A 20,203-nucleotide genomic window follows, 5' to 3' on the forward strand; every position below is an offset into this window, starting at 1 on the left:
AAATATATGTACTGCCTAATATAAAACTGGGGCAGTCCAAAGAGGGGAGGTGCTCAAGGAAAAGGGACTATGTAAGTTGTAATATCTTAACTACTTTCCAAAGACTTAGTTTTAGTCAACAGTAATAACATTTACTAAGCACTTCCTTTATGTCAGACAGGCTCAAAAGCTGTACATGCGTATCTCAACTATTGTTCATTACAAATGTAGTTCATTACAAATTAGAACATTACAAACGAACATTTGTAATGTTCATTACAAATGTATTGTTCATTACAAATGTATTATCCTAACATTTTACAGATAAGGTAATTAACGCCCAGTGAGATTAAGTAACTTGCTTAAGGTCACATAGTCAATAAGAATAAAAGATATGTGTGTGTGCTGTGCTCAGTCATGTCTGACTCTCTGAGGCCCCATGAACTGTAGCCTGCCAGGCTCTTCTGTCCATGGAATTTTCTAGGCAAGAATAGTGGAGTGGGTTGCCATTTCCTTCTCCAGGGGATCTTCCCAACCCAGGGATGGAACTCACCTCTCTTGAGCTTCCTGCACTGACAGGCGAAATCCTCACCACTGCATTACCTGGAAGGAGAAGGCAATGGCACCCCACTCCAGTAATCCTGCATGGAAAATCCCATGGACGGAAGAGCCTGGTGGGCTGCAGTCCATGGGGTCGCTAAGAGTCAGACACGACTGAAGCGACTTCACTTTCACTTTTCACTTTCATGCATTGGAGAAGGAAATGGCAACCCACTCCAGTGTTCTTGCCTGGAGAATCCCAGGGACGGGGGAGCCTGGTGGGCTGCTGTCTATGGGGTCGCACAGAGTCGGACATGACTGAAGCGACTTAGCAGCAGCAGCACCACCTGGGAAGCCCCTAAAAGGTTTGATCTATTTATTTAGATTAAATTGACACTTGGAAAAGAATATATGCACTTAAAATTCATTTCAAACTTTTATTGAATGCCTATTATGTACAAATTACTGTTTTAAACTAAAACTGGTTAACATCAATGTTAAAAATATAAAGTCTTCTTAAACATCACTATTCAAAATAAACCTTTCTGTGATAAACACACATGCACACAAAGATGTACTTTCTAATTAAGGTTTTCAATTTTCAAAATACCTCCTTTAAAACAGAAGGGAATAAATTCCAACAATGCTACTTTCAACGCATTAACTATCTTAAAGTATACTGGAATATTTAAAGACTGCTTGCTGCAAAGTGGACTCACATGAAAATGAACCTTGATTTCAGAGGTAAGTCTACTATTAATAAAAACGCTGCAATTAATTAAATGGATATGTAAGTTACACATATCTAAAAAAAATAAAATGACAATGAGAATGAGAGGAGCTTTTCATGGAAGGTGACGTGTTGCCATGGATTCTGTTTCTCTTGATTTTCTGAGCAGAGCTTGTTTGAGGGCACTAATTTTCTCATCAAGTTCAGCCAGTGAATAGTTCTGCTGTAAACAATAACATAAATTGCTGAGTAAGACTTTTAATGCAGGTAAAGTGCTAAATGTACTATAAATACATAAAATATCCAAAAGCATGGTAAATAACTTTTCTCATGAGAATAATTTTTAAATTGAACCATATATGTTGACTATGCTATAAATTTAAAGACATAAGACAACAAGGCTTAAGTATTTCTTTCTTTTGATTTTCTAATGACTAAGCTATCTTGGACCTTTTATACTTTGAAAGGGTCATAAAAACATTTTTTCAACTGCCTATTCTCATAGTCAATAGTTAAAAAAAAAAAAAAGTTTAACTGCTTAAAGTAACTGGGAATTCTCTTTTAATAGCCAAGGTAGTTGACTGCAGTTAATCTGAAAAAAAAAAAGGGGGGGACATTCAAATTTCAAAGTTTTACAATTAAAAATAGAAGGAGATCAAGATTGCAAAGGAGGTGGAGCTCACCTCTGCAAACAATCAAAATATACATGTGGAAAAACTATCACAGAAAATTAACTTGAAATGGCAGAATTATACAACCAAAGCTGCAAGGAAGATCTCTACGAAACCAGGTAATACAGAAAAACCAAACATCAGGTCAGGACTTGTGCCCCTGGGATGGATATGTAAGGCAGAGAAGGTTTCCAAGGGAGGAACGCTGGCATTGGGGAGGGAGCAAGCAGGCTAAGCCATAATCTGGGAATTCCAGTCCTGGGGTCCTGCACAGGGGCGACAAGTCCCCACGCCTGCTGGGAAATCCACTGCGACAGACGGAAGGGCTGGTGAAGCCCAGACTCTATGGGGAGGAGCGCTTGTGCTGGCTTCCCGATAATCAGGGTGCAGAGAGCCTTACACTGGCAGATGCTGCCTTGCTAGATCTCTCATTCTAAAGGGGTGAACACCGCCAGCCTTGTTCACTCCATACCACAGCCTGCGCGATCTGGGCCAAACACACACTGGGGAAAGACCCTGTTCAGCTACGCAGAAACAGAAAAGGGTGCCAAGAGTATGATCGGGGTGGGAAGGAGGTGGCCACTGTCAGAGCACTCAGGAACACGGTGGTTTGTCTCCCAGTATGAGTCCAGCATGTCCACTCCACACTGCAGCTTAGAGGAGCTTTGGGCACTAACAGAAGAGCCACAGAGGAAGCCCAAATCCTGGACAGCAGAGCAGCCACCTCAGTTCCTACAATCACCATGCTCTGGCCTCCTCCATACCTTTGCACTAGATCTGGGACAAATACAAAAATAAGCCACAATAAAGGCTTCTGTGTATGAAATAAGCTACACTGATATACTACACAGCACATGGAATAGAACCAATATTTTATAATAACTAAGTGGAGTATAACCTGTAAAAAATAATTTATTAAATGTTGAAATGATAATATTGGATGAACATGAATTTTTAAAGATTCAATTAATACAGTAGTACTGTGAACAGGGGTGGACTAAAGTCAACTTTGCTAGACACCTTTTTTGACTTAGATGCTAATTAGCCGTATCTGCAGAAGGAAAGCAGATGAGATTTAAACTGAACATTTATTATTTTTCAGCATTTTGTAATCGACACTTTCTTCTACAGTTAACATCTGGATAAATTTTAATAATAGTTATCTGACCCTTCTGAGTCACTCCATGTCCTTAAAATGACACATTAATTTATGTTGCCCTTTTCTTCCAGTCCTAAATCCCAGGATATGACCTAAAAGCAACCACAGTAGAAACTTTTATTAACAAGAAAGGTATAAAACCAAACTATTTCAGAAACCAAAATAAAAATATAGTAACTTACTTGAGGTGGTTGAACTTTTCTTCTTTTTCCAGAAAAGTTCTAGATTAAAAGTAAAAAAAAAAAAAAGTAATCAATACTTAGAAAATCTAAATAATTTTTCTTTATAGAAGAGTGAACAAAATAAGGAGAACCCTGGCAGAAATAAAGCCCACAAACTCACTGAGCACTATCTGTAACTGACACCTGCTTTTTTCTACTTTGGAAGTTACCCTCCAAAGATGGTATTAAAAGTATAAGCGGTAATGTCAGAACATGCTTGTCCCTGGCTATACACAACTATACTTTAGCCGTTAATTTCCACCTTGTATTGAGGCCTAGTGATTGTGGTAAGAGGAGCTCTGTGGATCTTCTACTTCGTTTCCTTTCTTAGAACATTCCTATCCCAGGATATTGAACAGGTAAGGCAGCAATAGTCAGAGAGAAACAGAATGTGGAATACCAGGCAGCAGGGTGAAAATAGTCAAACACACCCTTGACTATAATGGGCACTGTCTGCGTGACTCAGGGGACTAACAATTCCACCCCACTGGTCATCAGTGACCACAACAGGCAAGGGCCTCGTTCTGGCCAGCAATTAAGGAGAGGTCAGCTGGGAATTAGGGAAGAGCTTCTGCAGAAAACTTCCTCACTTCTAAGAGAAAGCCATCTAGGAGGCAGTTCTTCTGGACGCTGTTGTCATCTGGACAGGACACCAGAAAACACGGTAGGTAGCTATCTTACCATCTGCCTGGGGAAAAAGTCAGCACCAAGCAGAGCTGAGACGGGAAAGAGCTCAGTTCTTTGACAGTCATGATTTAGCCCAATAAATCAATTTACCGTGAAGACTGCATTACTGTTGAACTTCCTGTGTTATAAGATTATTTTCATACTGTTTAAGTCAGTTTGAGTATAAATTTCTATTACTTGAAGCTAATAACATTTTCACCAACATACTGCTGTGTGGTTTTTTAAACCCTGATCTAATAAATGATTGCTTGACTTTGTTCTTAGTTTCACAGACCTACGAGGCCTTGAATGGCAAATTATATTAGTACATTAGTACATCTGACAAAGAAATGTCAACACAGGCAGTAAAATTTTCTCGTGAACATCTGCAACCACGAAGATTTAAAGCTGTTTTCAAAGAATACTGAGGTATGCCTCTTGTGAGTAGTTTCTAGCAAGTGGGAAATCAGTAAGTGTTAGAATAAATATGGAAGTGCCTACATAAACACGCATCTTCCTGTGCCAAACTGAGCAGGATACTGTGGTGGGGCTTATGGGCAGGTAAGGGCTCAATTTTTAATTTGGTCCCCACCCAGTCTCAAACCTTCCCAAGAGGTGGCTTTTGACACAGCAATGAAAACACACTTCCCCTTGTTTTCCTAACAGCTTAACCTGTAAAATATGGCAAGTTTCCATGTCATTGAGCAATCAGATTAATGTATCATGAAACCAAAGTGAGAAGTATCAGAATAAGGCCATCAGTGGTTCAATGACTTAAAAGAAACCCACGCTCTGAGGAAACTTATTGGTAAGCAGACCTCTTTCATGACCAACCCCTTTCTTTACTTCTAATCTGTTGTAAAGGGTAACCGATTGTCAAGGGTGACAGGGGAGTGCCTTAAATGTTTCGTCCCTTCTAGTCCCACTGCCCTGTTTCAGACCTTCATTTCTCCCTGCTGTGGGCAATGATATGTTTCTGAACTTTGACTCCAAACTCTAACTCATGCTTTCACAATGCCACCAGACAGAAACCCATTCAAGGTTTCTCTTTCTCAAAAACTTAATTAACTCAGTGCTCCCTTCTCCCCACGCTTCCCTTTAGAACCAGGACTTAACCATTATGGACTAGAGTTATGATTCCATCTAATCAGTGCTTTCAAACAAAGTCAACATCCCTTTAAAAATCCAATAGCTAATTATCAGCCAAGTCCTATCCATTCATTTGCACATTTATGTAATGCCTACTAGATTCTGCGTTCAAAGATGAACAAGACAGTTCCTGCCCTTCAGAGGCTAAAAATTTAGTGTGAAAAACAGACACATAAACATGTAAGTGATAAATGCTATCAAATGAACAAAGTGCTATGGAAATATACTCGTGAAGAATGTTATACTTACCGTTTTCCAGGGTCATAATTTAAAAATCAGTAAGTAATTATCTGGACATACTCATAAAGATTGTACCTCTTAAATGGTCTGTTAAGCAATGCACTCAAAAATTTTAAAACCTTACTACCTTCAAATTTTTCCACGTTGAATGTGAAGGGTAAAGATCTTTAGAACTACCACATTAAAAGTTTAAACATATACTAATCTTTGTTGTAATTCCTGCTTTATATACATTAACTTTTTTTGAGTTTATGTGTGTTTCATAAATGAAAAAAACTTTACATAAGCTACTTTTTTTTTAGGAACCAAACATAATTTATATCATTTTTCTGTTTATGTTTCCCTTTTCATATGCTGTGCTGCACGGTTACCCATGATAATCTCATCCAACTGTGTTTAGAATTTACCTACATGTGAATCTGGATTAGATACATTTCATTTAAAAACTTTTCATAAATTTGATTTCTAACAAAAGTTCAATCCTTAGGAAATTTAATGGGTTCAATATTACTTCCTACCATTGGAAGCTAGAAGACTGCTACATATCTAGTCTATTCTTCAAGAGTCTACAGAAAAGACATGTAAAATTATGCAACTGCCATTATGAGTACTCTCAGCAAGAGGAAAGTAAGACTGGTGAATAATGTGCGAGGTCATTTGCAGGATGTGTATCAATCTCTCACACACAACGACAGCTCTAGAGCTGGTTCCATTCTGAGAAAGGAATGCAGCTCCTATAGCTGGGACATTCCTCTGTTATGGAAGAGTGGGTATGAAATCTTTGCCTTTGAGTCTGTACCATACATATTCAGAGGCCTTAAGGACAAAACCAGTTTGTTTAAACACTTCAGTGTTTTGTGCTTGTAGCTCACTATTAACTTGGATATGTCATTTCAAATACTAATCCAGAAATGATCCCTCTAATCAAATACATGTTTAATATATTTGGAAAAAAAATTTTTAAAGCACTAGTTTTATTACAAGTATGACAACCCAACACATACAGGCCAATCCTGTTGACATTTATAATACTTCCTGCGTCTGAAGTTAGTTTCAGACTTCAGGCCTCTGACAGTCTCAATGTTCTTACCCATTCTACCTATCACGTCTATATTGTCTCTCCCAATTATATCAAGTATTAAGTCCTACCTACATCTTCAAAAGTTTACCTGATACTTCTAACTGCATATCCTGCTGATTGTAAGTCCACATTTCCTCCCAAAATATCTCCTCCTCCAGATTTTATTTCTACCAATGATAGTATTATTTTTCTAACCAAAGACTAGACTCATTCTGGCTATACAATCAATTATCAATCTTTGCCAACCTTTCTTTCCTACTGTCAGTGGCACTAATCTTTTCTATTCTTGCTCTCATGTCCTTGTTTCAGGATCGCACTTCACATTTAAGCTGATATAATACTGTCTTCTTTAGTCTCTCCCTTTTCATATATCTTATAGAGTAGTATCAGATGAATCTTCTACCATTTGCACAAGTCTTTTCCCTGCTCAAAAATTCTCACAGCATTTAAACCTTAAATTTCTTTTAAGGTCTTCTACAATCTATCTCTACCTCTTTAACCAAACGTTCTACCCCGTGTATAAAGAATCCCCCAAAATAAGATTATGATTTGAAGGGGTTGTCCTTTTGTTAATTAAATTTAGTAACAGAGCTATGTTAAGCTTTTAAAATCCAAATCAGAGAGAAAAAAGATTGAAGGGCCAAGATCCACTGAAGGTATGTAATTCTATAATACTCTCTTATAAGATGAGTTCTATTGTTAACAAGAATTATATTAACAAGATATGAAACTCAACTAGAAAAAATAACCTGCCTAAGGATTTCTTAGTGAAGGCAGCTTGAATGGGGAAAACTTATGGTGTGTTACTGTAGGAAAAGGCATACAATCTCTATGAAGTTTCCTAGGAAGAGGCAAAGGAAAATCCTCAAGATGGAAAGGCCTTTGCATTTATGTAGAACCACCAACAAATCTCAAATTAGAGGAGAAGGCCAGAGGAGTTGTACGACTTACCCGTGTTTATACAGCTACCTCTAAATGGTTTCTGAAATTAAATAAATGCTCATGTTTACTGAGGTTTTACCTTGCGCTACACAGCATGCTAGGTGCCTGACTGGCATTATCTCATTTAATCCCTGCTTCAGCCCTCAGTACTTTAATCAGCCTCATTTTATATTGGAGGTAAGTAAATCACTAAAACTCTCTAAATTATTGAGCTTTAAGATTCACTGCTCACTTTGGTTATTTGACTTACCTTCTTCATCTGGAAATATTCCTTTTTTGTACCTTACCCTAATACCAACTTGAAACTTTGGAAAGATCGCTGTTATTCCTAAAATAATCCTGTTTTCACCAGTGACTTATAATGATCCATGCTAATTGAGTTATTTTACATAATATTTCAGAAATAAGAGTTTTAGTAAATTTAAAACTTTAGTTCACTTTTACGTTAGTTCTTTCGAATATGGCATTGCTTTAAAACACACACACACACACACACCCCCAAAGCCCCAGAAAAGGCAGGTGTTATGTATAATCACCCCAGAAGACTGAGGAAAATAACACAATGAGCCCAGGATCAGTTGTCTGAAACATGCTAATATGACAAAGATACTTATCAGCACAGATTGTTTTTTAGTGTTCTTGGAAAAGGAGAAAAATGAAGACTAGTCTTTCAGAAAGTCTGCAGAGAGAGGGATTAAAGAGGCAGAGGGATAATGGAGAATAAGGCCCCAGAGGAAGCCTCTGTTTTACAAGACAGCAAGTTCAGAGCAATAGGGCTATTCAGGCTTATTATGCCACAAAAAAAAGGCTTGAATTTGGGTAATGTGCCATGACATAACTCTTCAAAAAAATTATGTCCATAATACAACATTAAAAATCTCAATCTTTAAAGAACTAGGTAACTCTTTACTCAGAACTATGTTCATTCATCACTGAACTATTAAAAGTTTTTTGCACACAGATCTATGAGTGAATTGTTACATGATAATCCTAAAATAACACTTATTTTTTCTTAAAGATACTTATACTTACTACAGATTGAAAATATTCAGGAGAGATGCCTTCTAATTCAAGGATTTTGTCCTCAAGTTTTTTAATTCTCTGATAAATGTCTCTTGGCACTGGACCGCCTAAATACATGAAAAGAAACTGAGACATTACTGGATAATTCTTACGGTTTTATCCTTAAAATACCATGCAAAGACACTTATGCAAAAGAATGGGAACTATTTAAACTTAAGAAAATAAATTAACAGGAGTAAAACAGAATGAAATCTTTAGCAAACATTTTCATATTATACACTATGGGATATATTATTGTACCACACTTCTCCCCAAAGCCCCATTTATGCTTCCTATGTGGCTAGGCATGTTGTTTTATGTTAAGTTCATCTGATAAAGATATTTAATAGTTCCCATACAGAACAACTTGTATCTCTGACAGACTCTGATACTTACTTAGGAGGAGAAAAATGCACAGTGACAACTGACAATTCAGTGGTCGCAATATGTCATATTTTCTTCAATTTAAACTTCTCCTTACATGCCGTATTTTCTCCTTTAACTCAGAAGGACTTTTTATAAAAAAGAGCTTTACCATAATTCTTAACTAACTTTCTAGGGAGTGGACTGGTAAAATTAAGGTTACTGAGATTTCAAGGTTATGATTATATCCCAAGTTCTTCCATTCCTCAGCACCCTCCAGTGCAAACATTCTGGTCAAAAGCACCACCTCTCCCTGGATTATCATAACCTCCAAATTGGTCTAGTTGATTCTGCCTTGCATGCCTCAAGTCTGTTTACAACACAGCTGCCAATGATCCTTTAAAAATGTAATTCAGATAGTGTTAGTTCTCTGCTCAAAACCTTTCAACACCTTCACACCTCACTCACATTAAAAAAAAAAAAACCTTTACAGTAGTCTACAAGGTCCTATACAATCTGGACACTGTCCCCACATACCATTCCAGCTATCTGACCTTTTTCTGTTATTCAACTAGGCCAAGTACTCTTACAACTTCAGCACTCGTGGTTCTCTCTACCTCTGTATTCACAAGGCTAACTCTTGCCAACTTCAGGTCTTGGCTCAAAAGTTACCGTATCAGTAAGGCCTTCTCTGACCACTCTTTAAAAAATACCAGAGCTGCCACCTCCCCCTACCCAACACTCCCTCCCTTATTTTTCTCTAAACCCACTGACGTTCTATATATTTTGCTCATATATTGCCTGTTTCTTCACTCTAATAATATAGGCTCTAAGAAGGCAAAATTTTTTGTTTTGTTTATTGGGTATGGCTGTGCAGCCTGTGCACTGCACAAACCTAGGAAGCATCAGTTCACAGACTGCACAGGTACTCAATATGTACTGCATGAATAAATACCTTTGATAGTCATTATGCAATTAAGAATATTCACATCCAAAGTATCAACTTGTTAAATACAAAAACTCTAGAAATATGTTTTTTTCGGAAAACTAGTTTTTAGGAGCTTGGTTTTTCCTGCTCTTGAATAAAGGAAAATGAATAACTTACTCATCTGACTTTGCTCCTGCTGCTCCCTTTCGCTAGAATGTCCTCTGCTGCACCTCTGCACCTTTCAAGAACCAGTTCAAGCTTCACTGGGTCAACAAAGCACTGCCTGAATCTCTTCACAAAGAGGCTCCTTGAGCCCCACCATAATCTTCCTTTAACATCCCCCGTCACTATAAATCTTTCTTCCACGGATTATGAAGTCCTCGAAGCCAGGAACTGTGATTACATCGTCTCAGTTATCCCTCCTGTCTAAAACAGTGCTTTGCATATAGTAGGCATTCAACAGGTACTTCTCAAAATTAGCTACTGGATACTATTAGATTTAATAAACCAATCAATCCTATTATACAGTTGTAGTTTTAGTTAGTTCTGGGAGAATTCATTTTAATGCTTATCTCTTATTATCCTCAATGGTTTACTCATTCTCTTATTATCTTCTACCTCCATCCACAAACACACCAGCTAGACTGGATTTAGAAATTCCCCGAACCGTATTTTGTGCCTCTGTGCATAATGATATTTATAAGATAGAACTGACAGGATCTGATGACTAAATGGGGAAGGATACTGAGGCTTTATAGCCAGTTAAGTTCTAGGTTTGATTTCCTGTTTCCACTTACTACATTGGGCTTGCTGCTTGAGTTCCCAGAACTTCAGTTTCTTTTTCTGAAAGGGTAATAGCACCAACACCTCACAAGGTAGCTAAATATTAAGTGAACTGATATACGTATAATACTTTCAGAGTGACTGGCACTTAATAAATGTTAGTCACTTCCCCAATGGCATGTCTTTATTTATATGCTTGTCTTCCCTGGAAAATCTTAAAGGACTAGGGTCACACCTTTTAATACTTTGTACCTAGCACGGTGATAAGAATGAGAGAGATGGTCATGAAATTGATGGAAGTGTAAGGGGAGGAAGAGGAACACAACCACATGAACTGTGAACTCCTTAGGAGCAGGGACTATGCTTTCTTCACTTTTCTACCCATCAGAACAATGCTTTGTACATGACAAACCCTCAATGAAAATTTGGTGAATAAATGAATTGGAATTCCTTTAACCACTTCCAAAGGTCCACTACAGGGCACTGCCAGGCACTCTGCTTACCTGTTTGCAATCGCAAGTGAGCCTCAATATTCTGCAGTCGTTCTTCTACAGCCTGATTACCACAATCTCGGAGCATGCTGTTAGGGTTATGGCCCGACCCCGGAATTCCTTCAGATCTAGTCTGTGGTCCATATGTATTCACAACTCTAGAAACTAAGTTCAAAAACTTTGAGTCTACTAAATTTACATTTCAAAACTCATAAACTCTCTCTCCCAAATAGTACTGTACGTTCTTTTCATACCACAAGTAGGAAGAAAGGCAAGATTTTTTTTAATAAATAAAATAAAATTTTATAGGAAAGTAATTTCTATTCCATTTTGCTTATAATTAAGAATAAGCGTCTGTCAATGATGAAAATATTATGTGGTGGATACTTACCTTTTACATGACTTTTAAACCCAGGGTAAGGAGTAAAAATCGCATCAGTTCTTGCACAACTATTTTCTAAGAAGAATTTAGATGAGTATAAGTTTAAGTATATTCTTAACTACAAATGTACATTTTGATAACCCTTCAATAATGCATATATTACTCATACGCATAATCAGAGAACATCTAATCTTATCTAATGTCTGATTTATATACAGAAAAGTCCTCAACATTCAGTGGCATAATTTAATTTTTAACAAATACCAACATTCCTAAAGACCATCTGTGTCTTTGGAGAAAATAATTTATATATTATAGAAAGTTAAAAATGTGTAATCTAAAGAGATATTCAATTTCAACATAGAAATAGGCAAAGCTCAGTTTTTTACTGAAATATAAAAAATACAGCATATAAAAAATACAGCATTTGTGACATTGCTTGCTCATCTAATTAGGGAACATCAAATATAAAAGATTATGCATTTAATACATTTGTATTTCAGAATACCACACAAAAAGACCTTGAAATCTACAACACATACTTTTACACTTGCCTAGATTTTCGATGCTCATTTTTTTAAAATCCCTAAACACAAAAGCTATCTATATCTTTCCTGACTATCCCTTTCAGAAAACACAATTTTAAGAAGGATACCATGTGAAAATTTGTTGCAAATTTTTTCTAAATGGAAAAGTATAATTTCTTTCAAGTTAGATATCAACAAATAAATTAGGGGGAAAGTTGGAATGATATTACTATATAAACAAAATAATCTTTAAAATGATGTTAAGTAAAACCATGTACTACAGTAAAAATCCTAAAAAATTCTCCTTGATTATTTTATAATAAAAATGGATGGTAAAAGATACTGAAAGAAAGTTCTTTTCCCTAGGGAATCTGACTTTTAAAAAAACCTAATGTATGTATGTTGGTCAACTGAGAGGTCCTGAAAGGAACACATTACAATACATCTGAATTTTTTCAGTCTAAATTTCCTTGAGATAGTTCTGCTGACACAAACCGTGGGAATAAAATTCCAAATTTGCTTATCTTTTATATATAGATACCAGACAGAGTCATTTTCTTTTTCTTTTTGAAACCTCAAAATATGTTTAAAGGGCCATCACCTCTCCATTCTCTTTCTACCATTTCATGGGGCTAAGGGTTAAAAAAAGAAGCTATCATCCATTCCAGAGCTATATTCCAAATACATAGATTAACTGACCCATTAGAGAGAAATTCAGCATGGTGTGAAGACATTGAATGTATGAGTGCTAGTCACTCTCCACAGCAATTCTTCCCAGCACTGTTTGGAAGCCAGCAAGGGATTGAATGGGCCAAGGAATCCTGCTGAGCATTTCAATTCTTGTCAATTTCTATCCCCTGGTGGTTTATAATAATAGAGTTAGCAGGGAGAGCAGAGGAATAACATTAGTGACACATGTGCTTGCTCCCTCAACAAACCCTTGCTCATGGGTTGCCTGCAGTTTGATTGTCGTACCTGAGATTTTGCCACTGCCGCACCTGTTCTGAAAAGCTAACAGTAAAATATACCAAATCTAGAGATACGCGTGTATAATGTGAATAACAGGAAAGGCTGAATTTAGGACCCACCTTGAGCCTATTATTACTTCATTATGAAGAGAATCAGTGCACCAATGTGGTATGAGTCAATTCTAGGTTCATCTGACAATTCAGTATTCGTAATAATTAGTCAAGAGATATTAGAGGCAACAAGAAAATGCCTCATCCCAATTAGGAACGCTTCTCCACAATTTTTTCTAAGAACTACTTGTTCTGATTATTACTATGATGCCTGAATATGATCTATGCCAGTGCTTTGCAATTTTGTATTCTGCAGCATACCTGCAGATCTGTAAATACACTATAGCATCATGTGAAGAGGAAAGGAGATTCTGATGAAAAACAGCAAACGTATGCACAGTATGAAAGAAACGAAAGAAGCATAAGATACCACAGTCTTGATGACAAATTGGTTTTATCATGACATAAAACCTTCCAAACAGCTAAGGAGCAGTGAGAAAACTGCTCCCTCTTGAGGAGTATGAACTTTACTAAGTTTAACTTCATGTATTAATATCATAATTTCATAAGTACCTTTAGACTTAAAATTTATGTAGCTCAGCTCCTTACTAGTGTGACTAAGCAACCCTGTCATCCATACGTTATCTTCATTTCCTAAAGGAACTTTAAAACAATCTCTTCACCTGTGGTAAACATTTGCCTTTTCACGTTAGCATCTGATTTCTGTATAACCAAAATGAAAACCATTTTGCAATACATTCTATTATTAAACAGAAGAAAATTTTGCTGTCTTAGTTTCCAAATAAACCTGTGAAATAATTAAACTGTGTTCTTAATGTTATCCATTAAAAAAAAAAAAAGATCATTAAAATCCTAAATAAAACTAACTTCTTCTAGGTAGTTACCTTGATTACAGTCAATAACATTGCAAAATTCCCTGACGTTGTTTTCATTGATTTCAGCTTGCTTTCTTTCAATAAATGCAGATATTCGTCTGTCAATCTGCAAACAATAAGTATATGCATCTTAATTCAAACATAGTAAAATTTAAAAAAATACTCCCTTGGCCCCCCAAAACCCAACTTCTTACTTCTGCTTTTCCGGCCTTTATCTGAACTACTTCTGGATCAAAATGGACCTGTGTCTTTTTCACATCTCCTAAATCACTGTCTTTGTGCTTTTCTTCCTCTTCCAGGTCTCCAATGGGAAAGTTGGCATTTACTTCATTCTTGTTCCCTGTTTCTGTTTTTCCTATTTCTTCAGCAACAGTTGTATTCTCCTCTTTAATCAGAGGCTGAAGTTTTGCTAAAAAAGGCTGAGAAAAACACAATTCCATCTGCTGAGGTTCAAACTGATCAAAATTAATCACATTTACCATATTTATATAAATTTCAGCTAAGTAAAAGCAATATTCAGTATCAATTAACTAAATATAGAAGGTTGGCATCATACATAGATCTGACGACATGTAAGTGTTTTTGCTGTTCTCTATTATTGTGACCAATATCACTTGCTATAAATCTATTTAAAGAAAAAAGGAAAGAAGAGAAAGAAAACCTGAGGAAATTTAAAATTTTCTTTGAGGGAATCATTCTGTCACTCATCTTTTATTTTGTGCCAAATCAAAGCTTCAGCCTCTGGCACCAATGCCACTTAATTAACATGTCATTCAAATGCCTCCTCAGAACACTAAGGCTTAGTATTTTTCCTCCTTAACACAAGAGCCAGTGCTCTCACTCAGCAAAGCCCTGCATTAGCACTGTATCACTGGAGATTCTCCACTTGAAACTGCAGTTGGCCAAAGTGAATGAGAGAGCATAGACATGAAATATATAGGTGTTATGCTGAGTGAACACTCAGGCTTTTCCTGACATGACATCTTCTTGGGTCATGAATTTACATTTTTAAAAAGAAAATGAACAAGGGAAAAAAAAAAAAAAAACTACCAAGAGCCATAGCTGAAAGAGGTAGATGCCTACAATACTAGTGGGGAATACAACTCTATCATATAAATTATACTACCATCCCCTCCAACACACACACAAAACTAGGCCTCCACTGAGTCCTACAGCTCACTGCTTCCACCCTCAAAACTATGGTTAACTATTACTTTTAACATGAAACAGTTAAAATTTCCCATAAAGTCATTGAATAGAGGGCTGAAAATTGTCTACTCCACTAATCAAAACATACCAACACTTGTCAAAGTTCCAGTTATTTTTTCATACCACAATTTTGCTTCCTTTGTCTGCTATACCAAAAGTTCTTCTGAATCCTTGTATCTTAATGGCACTAAACTGACCAATCCAAACCTTTATGACACTTCATATTTTATACTTTGACTAGAGATAAACTATAAACTTCTATCAATTATAAATGCAAATATGTTCACGTGGAAACCAGTAAGGTCATAATACTGTTTGGTTATTGAACTGAAATATTAAAAAAAATATAGCAATACTATTGAGTATTGAGTAACAATTCAGTGTTGGCTTTTAATATAAAGAATGAATTATTTCAAACTCTTAAGATGATAAAATAGTGACCGGCTACTTACTAATATGAGACATTAATGTCACAGAAATTACTTTCTTTTTAAAAACTATGCTGAAACTGTTTAATTGCAATAGACACTCCAGGATGTGTCATGCTGGGATAATGCCACTTCTTGAACCACTGAAAGCACTCCATGAGCCTCCAAACTCACCCAAGGCATGGAATCATTATCATAGCATGACACACACCTGCCGTGTCTTATTGCTTAATTATAACCCACCATAGATGCAACTGTATTCAATTTTCAGTGCAAGTCTGGAATCGAATAGAATTGCATTCATTCAGTTGTCACACCTACATCAGCCCATTCGGCTATATTCCTGTAACTGTCCTGATCACTATGTAAATTAAAAGATTTGGATCCAATCTGGCTGAAGTAACCTTTTATTAATAACAGTATTAATAAGGTGTTAAGACAGAACCTACAAATACTTCAGTGTACAATTTAGCTACAATTAATTTCTAGTCTCAATATGGAGTTAACATTTTTAACAAGAAATTTACCTGTAAATATAAAACGTGTTGCTCAAGTGCACTAAAGAGAAAAGCGGGCTGGAGTGCCGAGAGGCTCTGGAGCTTGTTCCAATCGATTGTAATTTTCACCACATCGTCTCTGAGGTTAAGCTTTAAAGGGGCAAACCAGCAATATCACAAAAATTACATGATTAAGCTGTACATATGGGACTGTCACAAAAATAAGATTTCTATAGAGTAACATGCCATTTAGTTCAAAGTTCTCAAGTTTTTAATGATACATAAAAGTGCTCTACCTAGTTACCACTCCAAAAAGGCAAGAAAGGTCCAATTCTTAGAAAAAAGCAGATGACATCTCTTAATTCTTTTCTTGGGTCTGTGTAATGGGACCACCTCACAGGCAAAACTATCCAGGAAAGATGAAAAGGTGAGGCTTTTTTTTTTTTTTTGATAATTCAGCATCTAAAAACTTTTGGATAGGGGCCAACAAATGCTTGCCCTATTCAAAATCCTACTGCTTCTAGCTAAGAGCATTAAATACAGGGGGGAGGTACATTTATGAAAGTTCTGATTTCAAAATTTCTGCATTTCTTTTTGTTAAATATGTACATAAATACGTAACAAATATATCATTCCTCTGATGTCTTCCGAATCACATTTTCATTGTTTTCAATTTTAATGAATTATTTTTAATTTAAAAATCAACTCATACGTTCATATTCATATATATTAGAAAGTCTGCGGATACGTGGCAGCATATATTTACTTCAAATAAAAATTAAACTATTATTTAGCTGTGGAAATCTGAAATTTAAAAACAAATGCTTTTCCACAATAGTGAAATAAACAGCCAGAGACTGGATGGAAAGGTCAGACTCACTGCTAAACAGTATTTTCTAGTAAAGTATAAGAGTTTATCATACGAAAATGTCTCATAAATTGGCTATGTATGACCTATTATGATAAAATTATATATAGAAAACTACCACAAACCTGAATATAAAATTAATATCAAGATGAGTGAACATTTTAGAGGGAAAGCCTCCATCTTTAGCATTTCAAGTGAATAAAAGTGAATCACTGTAAACATTTTTAGGGACACGTGTGTTATGGCATATATCCTGCATCGCAGGATCAAGTTAACTCTTATTTTTTCAGAAATCATTTATTTAAAATTACTCATGTTTTCTACAAAATAAGGACAAGTGTTCTATTAGTTAGGATCTTATGAACTGTGATTATAATAAAACAAAAAAAATCAATGTACCAAAGAGATCCAAAGTTCCCCAAAAGGCACTATACGAATGAACACTGTATGACCACCCTTTGACAGAAATATTTAAAGTCCATATTAGACAAGTGTAAAGAAGTTTTGTGTAGGATGCACTGGCAAAAATTAGTTTGTTATTTTAACTAAGGTTTTATATTAAGATAACCATATTAATCTTAATTTCTATTTTTAATGCTTATAAAGGTTTCCTTAGACAACAGTTTATGCATGGAAGTAACCCATCACTGTACTTTTACAGTTCTGAAGGAATCTATAGTTGATTATAACAAATTTACAAATACAGTTTGGGGATAACGCAGGCAAATCCTCAACCAAAGCAAAGCATCAAATTTTCTAGAGAAAATAACTTACAGAAATTAAATTGAATGTCTGGATTATAGTCTCATTTCAATTTATCAGAATTACGTAAGCTTTCAAGTGCAAGATACTCAGTCTTTGAAGAAACCACGTTAACAATGTCACAAATTAACTTTAAAACTATCCCCAATACATCCAACTATTATTCAACAAATTCCCTATTAGTAATATATGAATTCTGTGACTTGTAACCATTCAATCAAAAAGGTATTAGTCTGTCATTAATATGGACTATTTAAAATACACATTTCAGTAAAAACTTTATTACACTAATATAAAAATCCAAGTTAACAATAAATATTTCTTCAGCTTGGTAAAACGCAGCAACCAGAGGCAAAATCAGTATTCAATAAATTCAAAATCTGGGCTAGAAAAATTTTAACATCTGATTTTATGTTTCCTATTGAGGAGAGCTAATAACACAATGATACTATATAGAAGGAACTAGGCATTTTACAACATACAATTTTTTAAATTCCTTAATCTTGTTTCAAAAGGAAATACTTATTTCCACCAGGAACAATTTTATAAGTATAGTACTCTGGCTTTCATTATCTTTAACAGTACATCTCAAAATATAAAGAGTATCACCAAACTGGCTAGCATTTAATTGATGAGAGTCTTATTTAGTCTTATTTTATGGTCCCTTTACTCTGTCATGAAAACTAACCAAATATTTACTCTAAATATTTTTGACATGTGACATAAGTATATTTTAACATCACTATTTTTACCTACAGAATGTTTAAAATTTTTAAATGAGTTTTAAAAATTCATTATGCAAACTATTTCAAAAGATAGGTTTAAATTAATGTTTTTAAAAAGTATCTCATCAGTGGTGGGGGGGTACTTTTGTAAACTATAGGTGAGTATAAACTTTTTTCATCTTGATATTAGGATTAAAAAAAAGTTCCAATGTCCACGCCATAGAAAGTTCTCAAACTTTTAAACCATTTACAGGTCTTGAGTCTTCAGACTGAAATAATTAACCTAAGTCTTAAAAAATAAATAAATAAAAGTTCTAAGTCCTTGACAAACTAATGAGTTTAAAAGTTATAACTTTTAGCTGACTCTATTAATAATCATCCCATTACTCCAAAATGAATGTTTAACTAAGACCAATGCTCTTTGTAAGTCAGGACAAACACTGAAATTTTTTAAAATACTGAAATAACCTTTTAAAAGACTGATTCACCATCTACCCAAGGCTTTTAAAAATAATTTTCACAAATCAAACACTCTATTTTCAAAAAAGGAAGTTACCGTTATCTTCAACACAAATGCCTAAGTCCAAGATTTTTTTTTTAAAGATTTCTTTTTGAAAGCAGATAAACGTATTTTCAAGCTGTTTCTCATTTAAAATTTGCTTTGCATTTACATCAGTGAACAGTGCCTTCAGTGTAAGGAGTATCTTTATTTAAGCTCCATTTTATTATGACATTTCTACAAAAGCTATCTACCAGCCAGTTAAACTAATAAATAGTTGAATTACAAGTTAAACAACTTGTGATGCAAGCTGTATAGACCAAGGGTAACTCAGCCAACTTTATGCTAGAAACAGTATAGATTATTTTTTTTTTCTCTTCCTCCTCGTTTTAAAGGGGAAGAGATGCAAGCTACGGCCAGAAGGAAAAAAATAAACAAAAGCAAGTGAATCGTAAGAGCAAATCACCCTAAAGAGGCGGAGAGAGCGCTTTTCCAGAAATCTCAGGCCCCACGAACCTATCAATTTCTACAATGAATGAACTGGAAGAAAAACGATCCTGAGGCTCCAGGTGCCTCCCAAACCATCAGAAAAGCTCTTCCGTATCCATTCTCTCCAAGCCTGTTTCTTACTGAGCCGCGTTTATCACTCACACTAGCCTCATTCACTCTTGGTGAGAAGAGCTGCAAATCTAGCCTGTCACCGGTCATGATCTAACCTGCGCGGCCATCCTCACTCAGCCCACAGGCTACCGGGCCCACGCTCCTCCCCCAGCCTCTGCTACTCCAGCCGGGTCCCACACCCTGCAGGCCTCCGGTGCCCCCTGCCTCCGCGCACGGGAAAATGGGGGGAGGGGCAGGCCGCTTCCCAAACCCCTACTCCACAGAACCTCACTCACTTGTCCAGCCAGGTTATGCAAGGAGCGAAAGACTTCGCAGACTATCTCTCGGGAGAGGCTGGGGCTGCAGCTCCGCTCCAGGCCCCTGTCACCGATGGTCGGGCGACTAAGCTCAGCGGCAGCAGCCATGACACTTTCTGAGGCTGCCCCCGCCAGCACCAAAGTGCGCTCACAACCCACCCCTCCCTCATCGCCTCGGTCGCTCCGCGATGATGTCAAAGCACTGCGTCTCTTTTAGACCAAGGCTTTGAGGACCACTGTGTGACTGACAAGCACCTGCGCCAATCAGGTTCCGCTGAGGACCGCGAACGGATGATTGCCGACCTACGTGAGGCTGGCCACATTTCCACTGGAGATTGGAATCGGTATCCAAAGAGGGTTAGCTTCGTGAAGTGTACCTTGACTCACATGTTAGTGATGAGTATTGCTAGAGAAAACTTATAGTTAAATGTGATTTAGTCCCATATTAAAGGTTAAAAATTTTAACACG

The 20,203-nt window shown here is 36.3% G+C and overlaps 1 protein-coding gene across 6 annotated transcripts; it reads right to left on the reverse strand.

The window, feature by feature from the left end:
* Positions 1–942: 942 nt before the first annotated feature.
* On the reverse strand, positions 943–19,883 carry MBIP (MAP3K12 binding inhibitory protein 1). Of its 6 annotated transcripts, none has more exons than XM_005222064.5 (10): positions 19,714–19,883; positions 15,994–16,113; positions 14,024–14,248; positions 13,839–13,935; positions 11,397–11,462; positions 11,018–11,170; positions 8,411–8,508; positions 3,262–3,300; positions 3,089–3,171; positions 1,380–1,469 (listed from the first exon to the last, which is right to left on the reverse strand). In XM_005222064.5, exons 1-9 carry the CDS (start codon positions 19,840–19,842, stop codon positions 3,124–3,126), a joined length of 975 nt encoding a protein of 324 aa, XP_005222121.1. In that variant the 5' UTR covers positions 19,843–19,883; the 3' UTR covers positions 1,380–1,469; positions 3,089–3,123. The 6 variants fall into 6 exon arrangements, with proteins under 6 accessions (XP_005222119.1, NP_001070986.1, XP_010815467.1 ...); XM_005222063.5 differs by having other exon boundaries at positions 1,383–1,472; XM_005222062.5 differs by lacking the exon at positions 3,089–3,171 and having other exon boundaries at positions 943–1,469.
* Between the last annotated feature and the right edge of the window lie 320 nt (positions 19,884–20,203).

Source organism: Bos taurus, chromosome 21, assembly GCF_002263795.3.
Source record: "Bos taurus isolate L1 Dominette 01449 registration number 42190680 breed Hereford chromosome 21, ARS-UCD2.0, whole genome shotgun sequence".
Lineage (NCBI taxonomy): Eukaryota > Metazoa > Chordata > Mammalia > Artiodactyla > Bovidae > Bos > Bos taurus.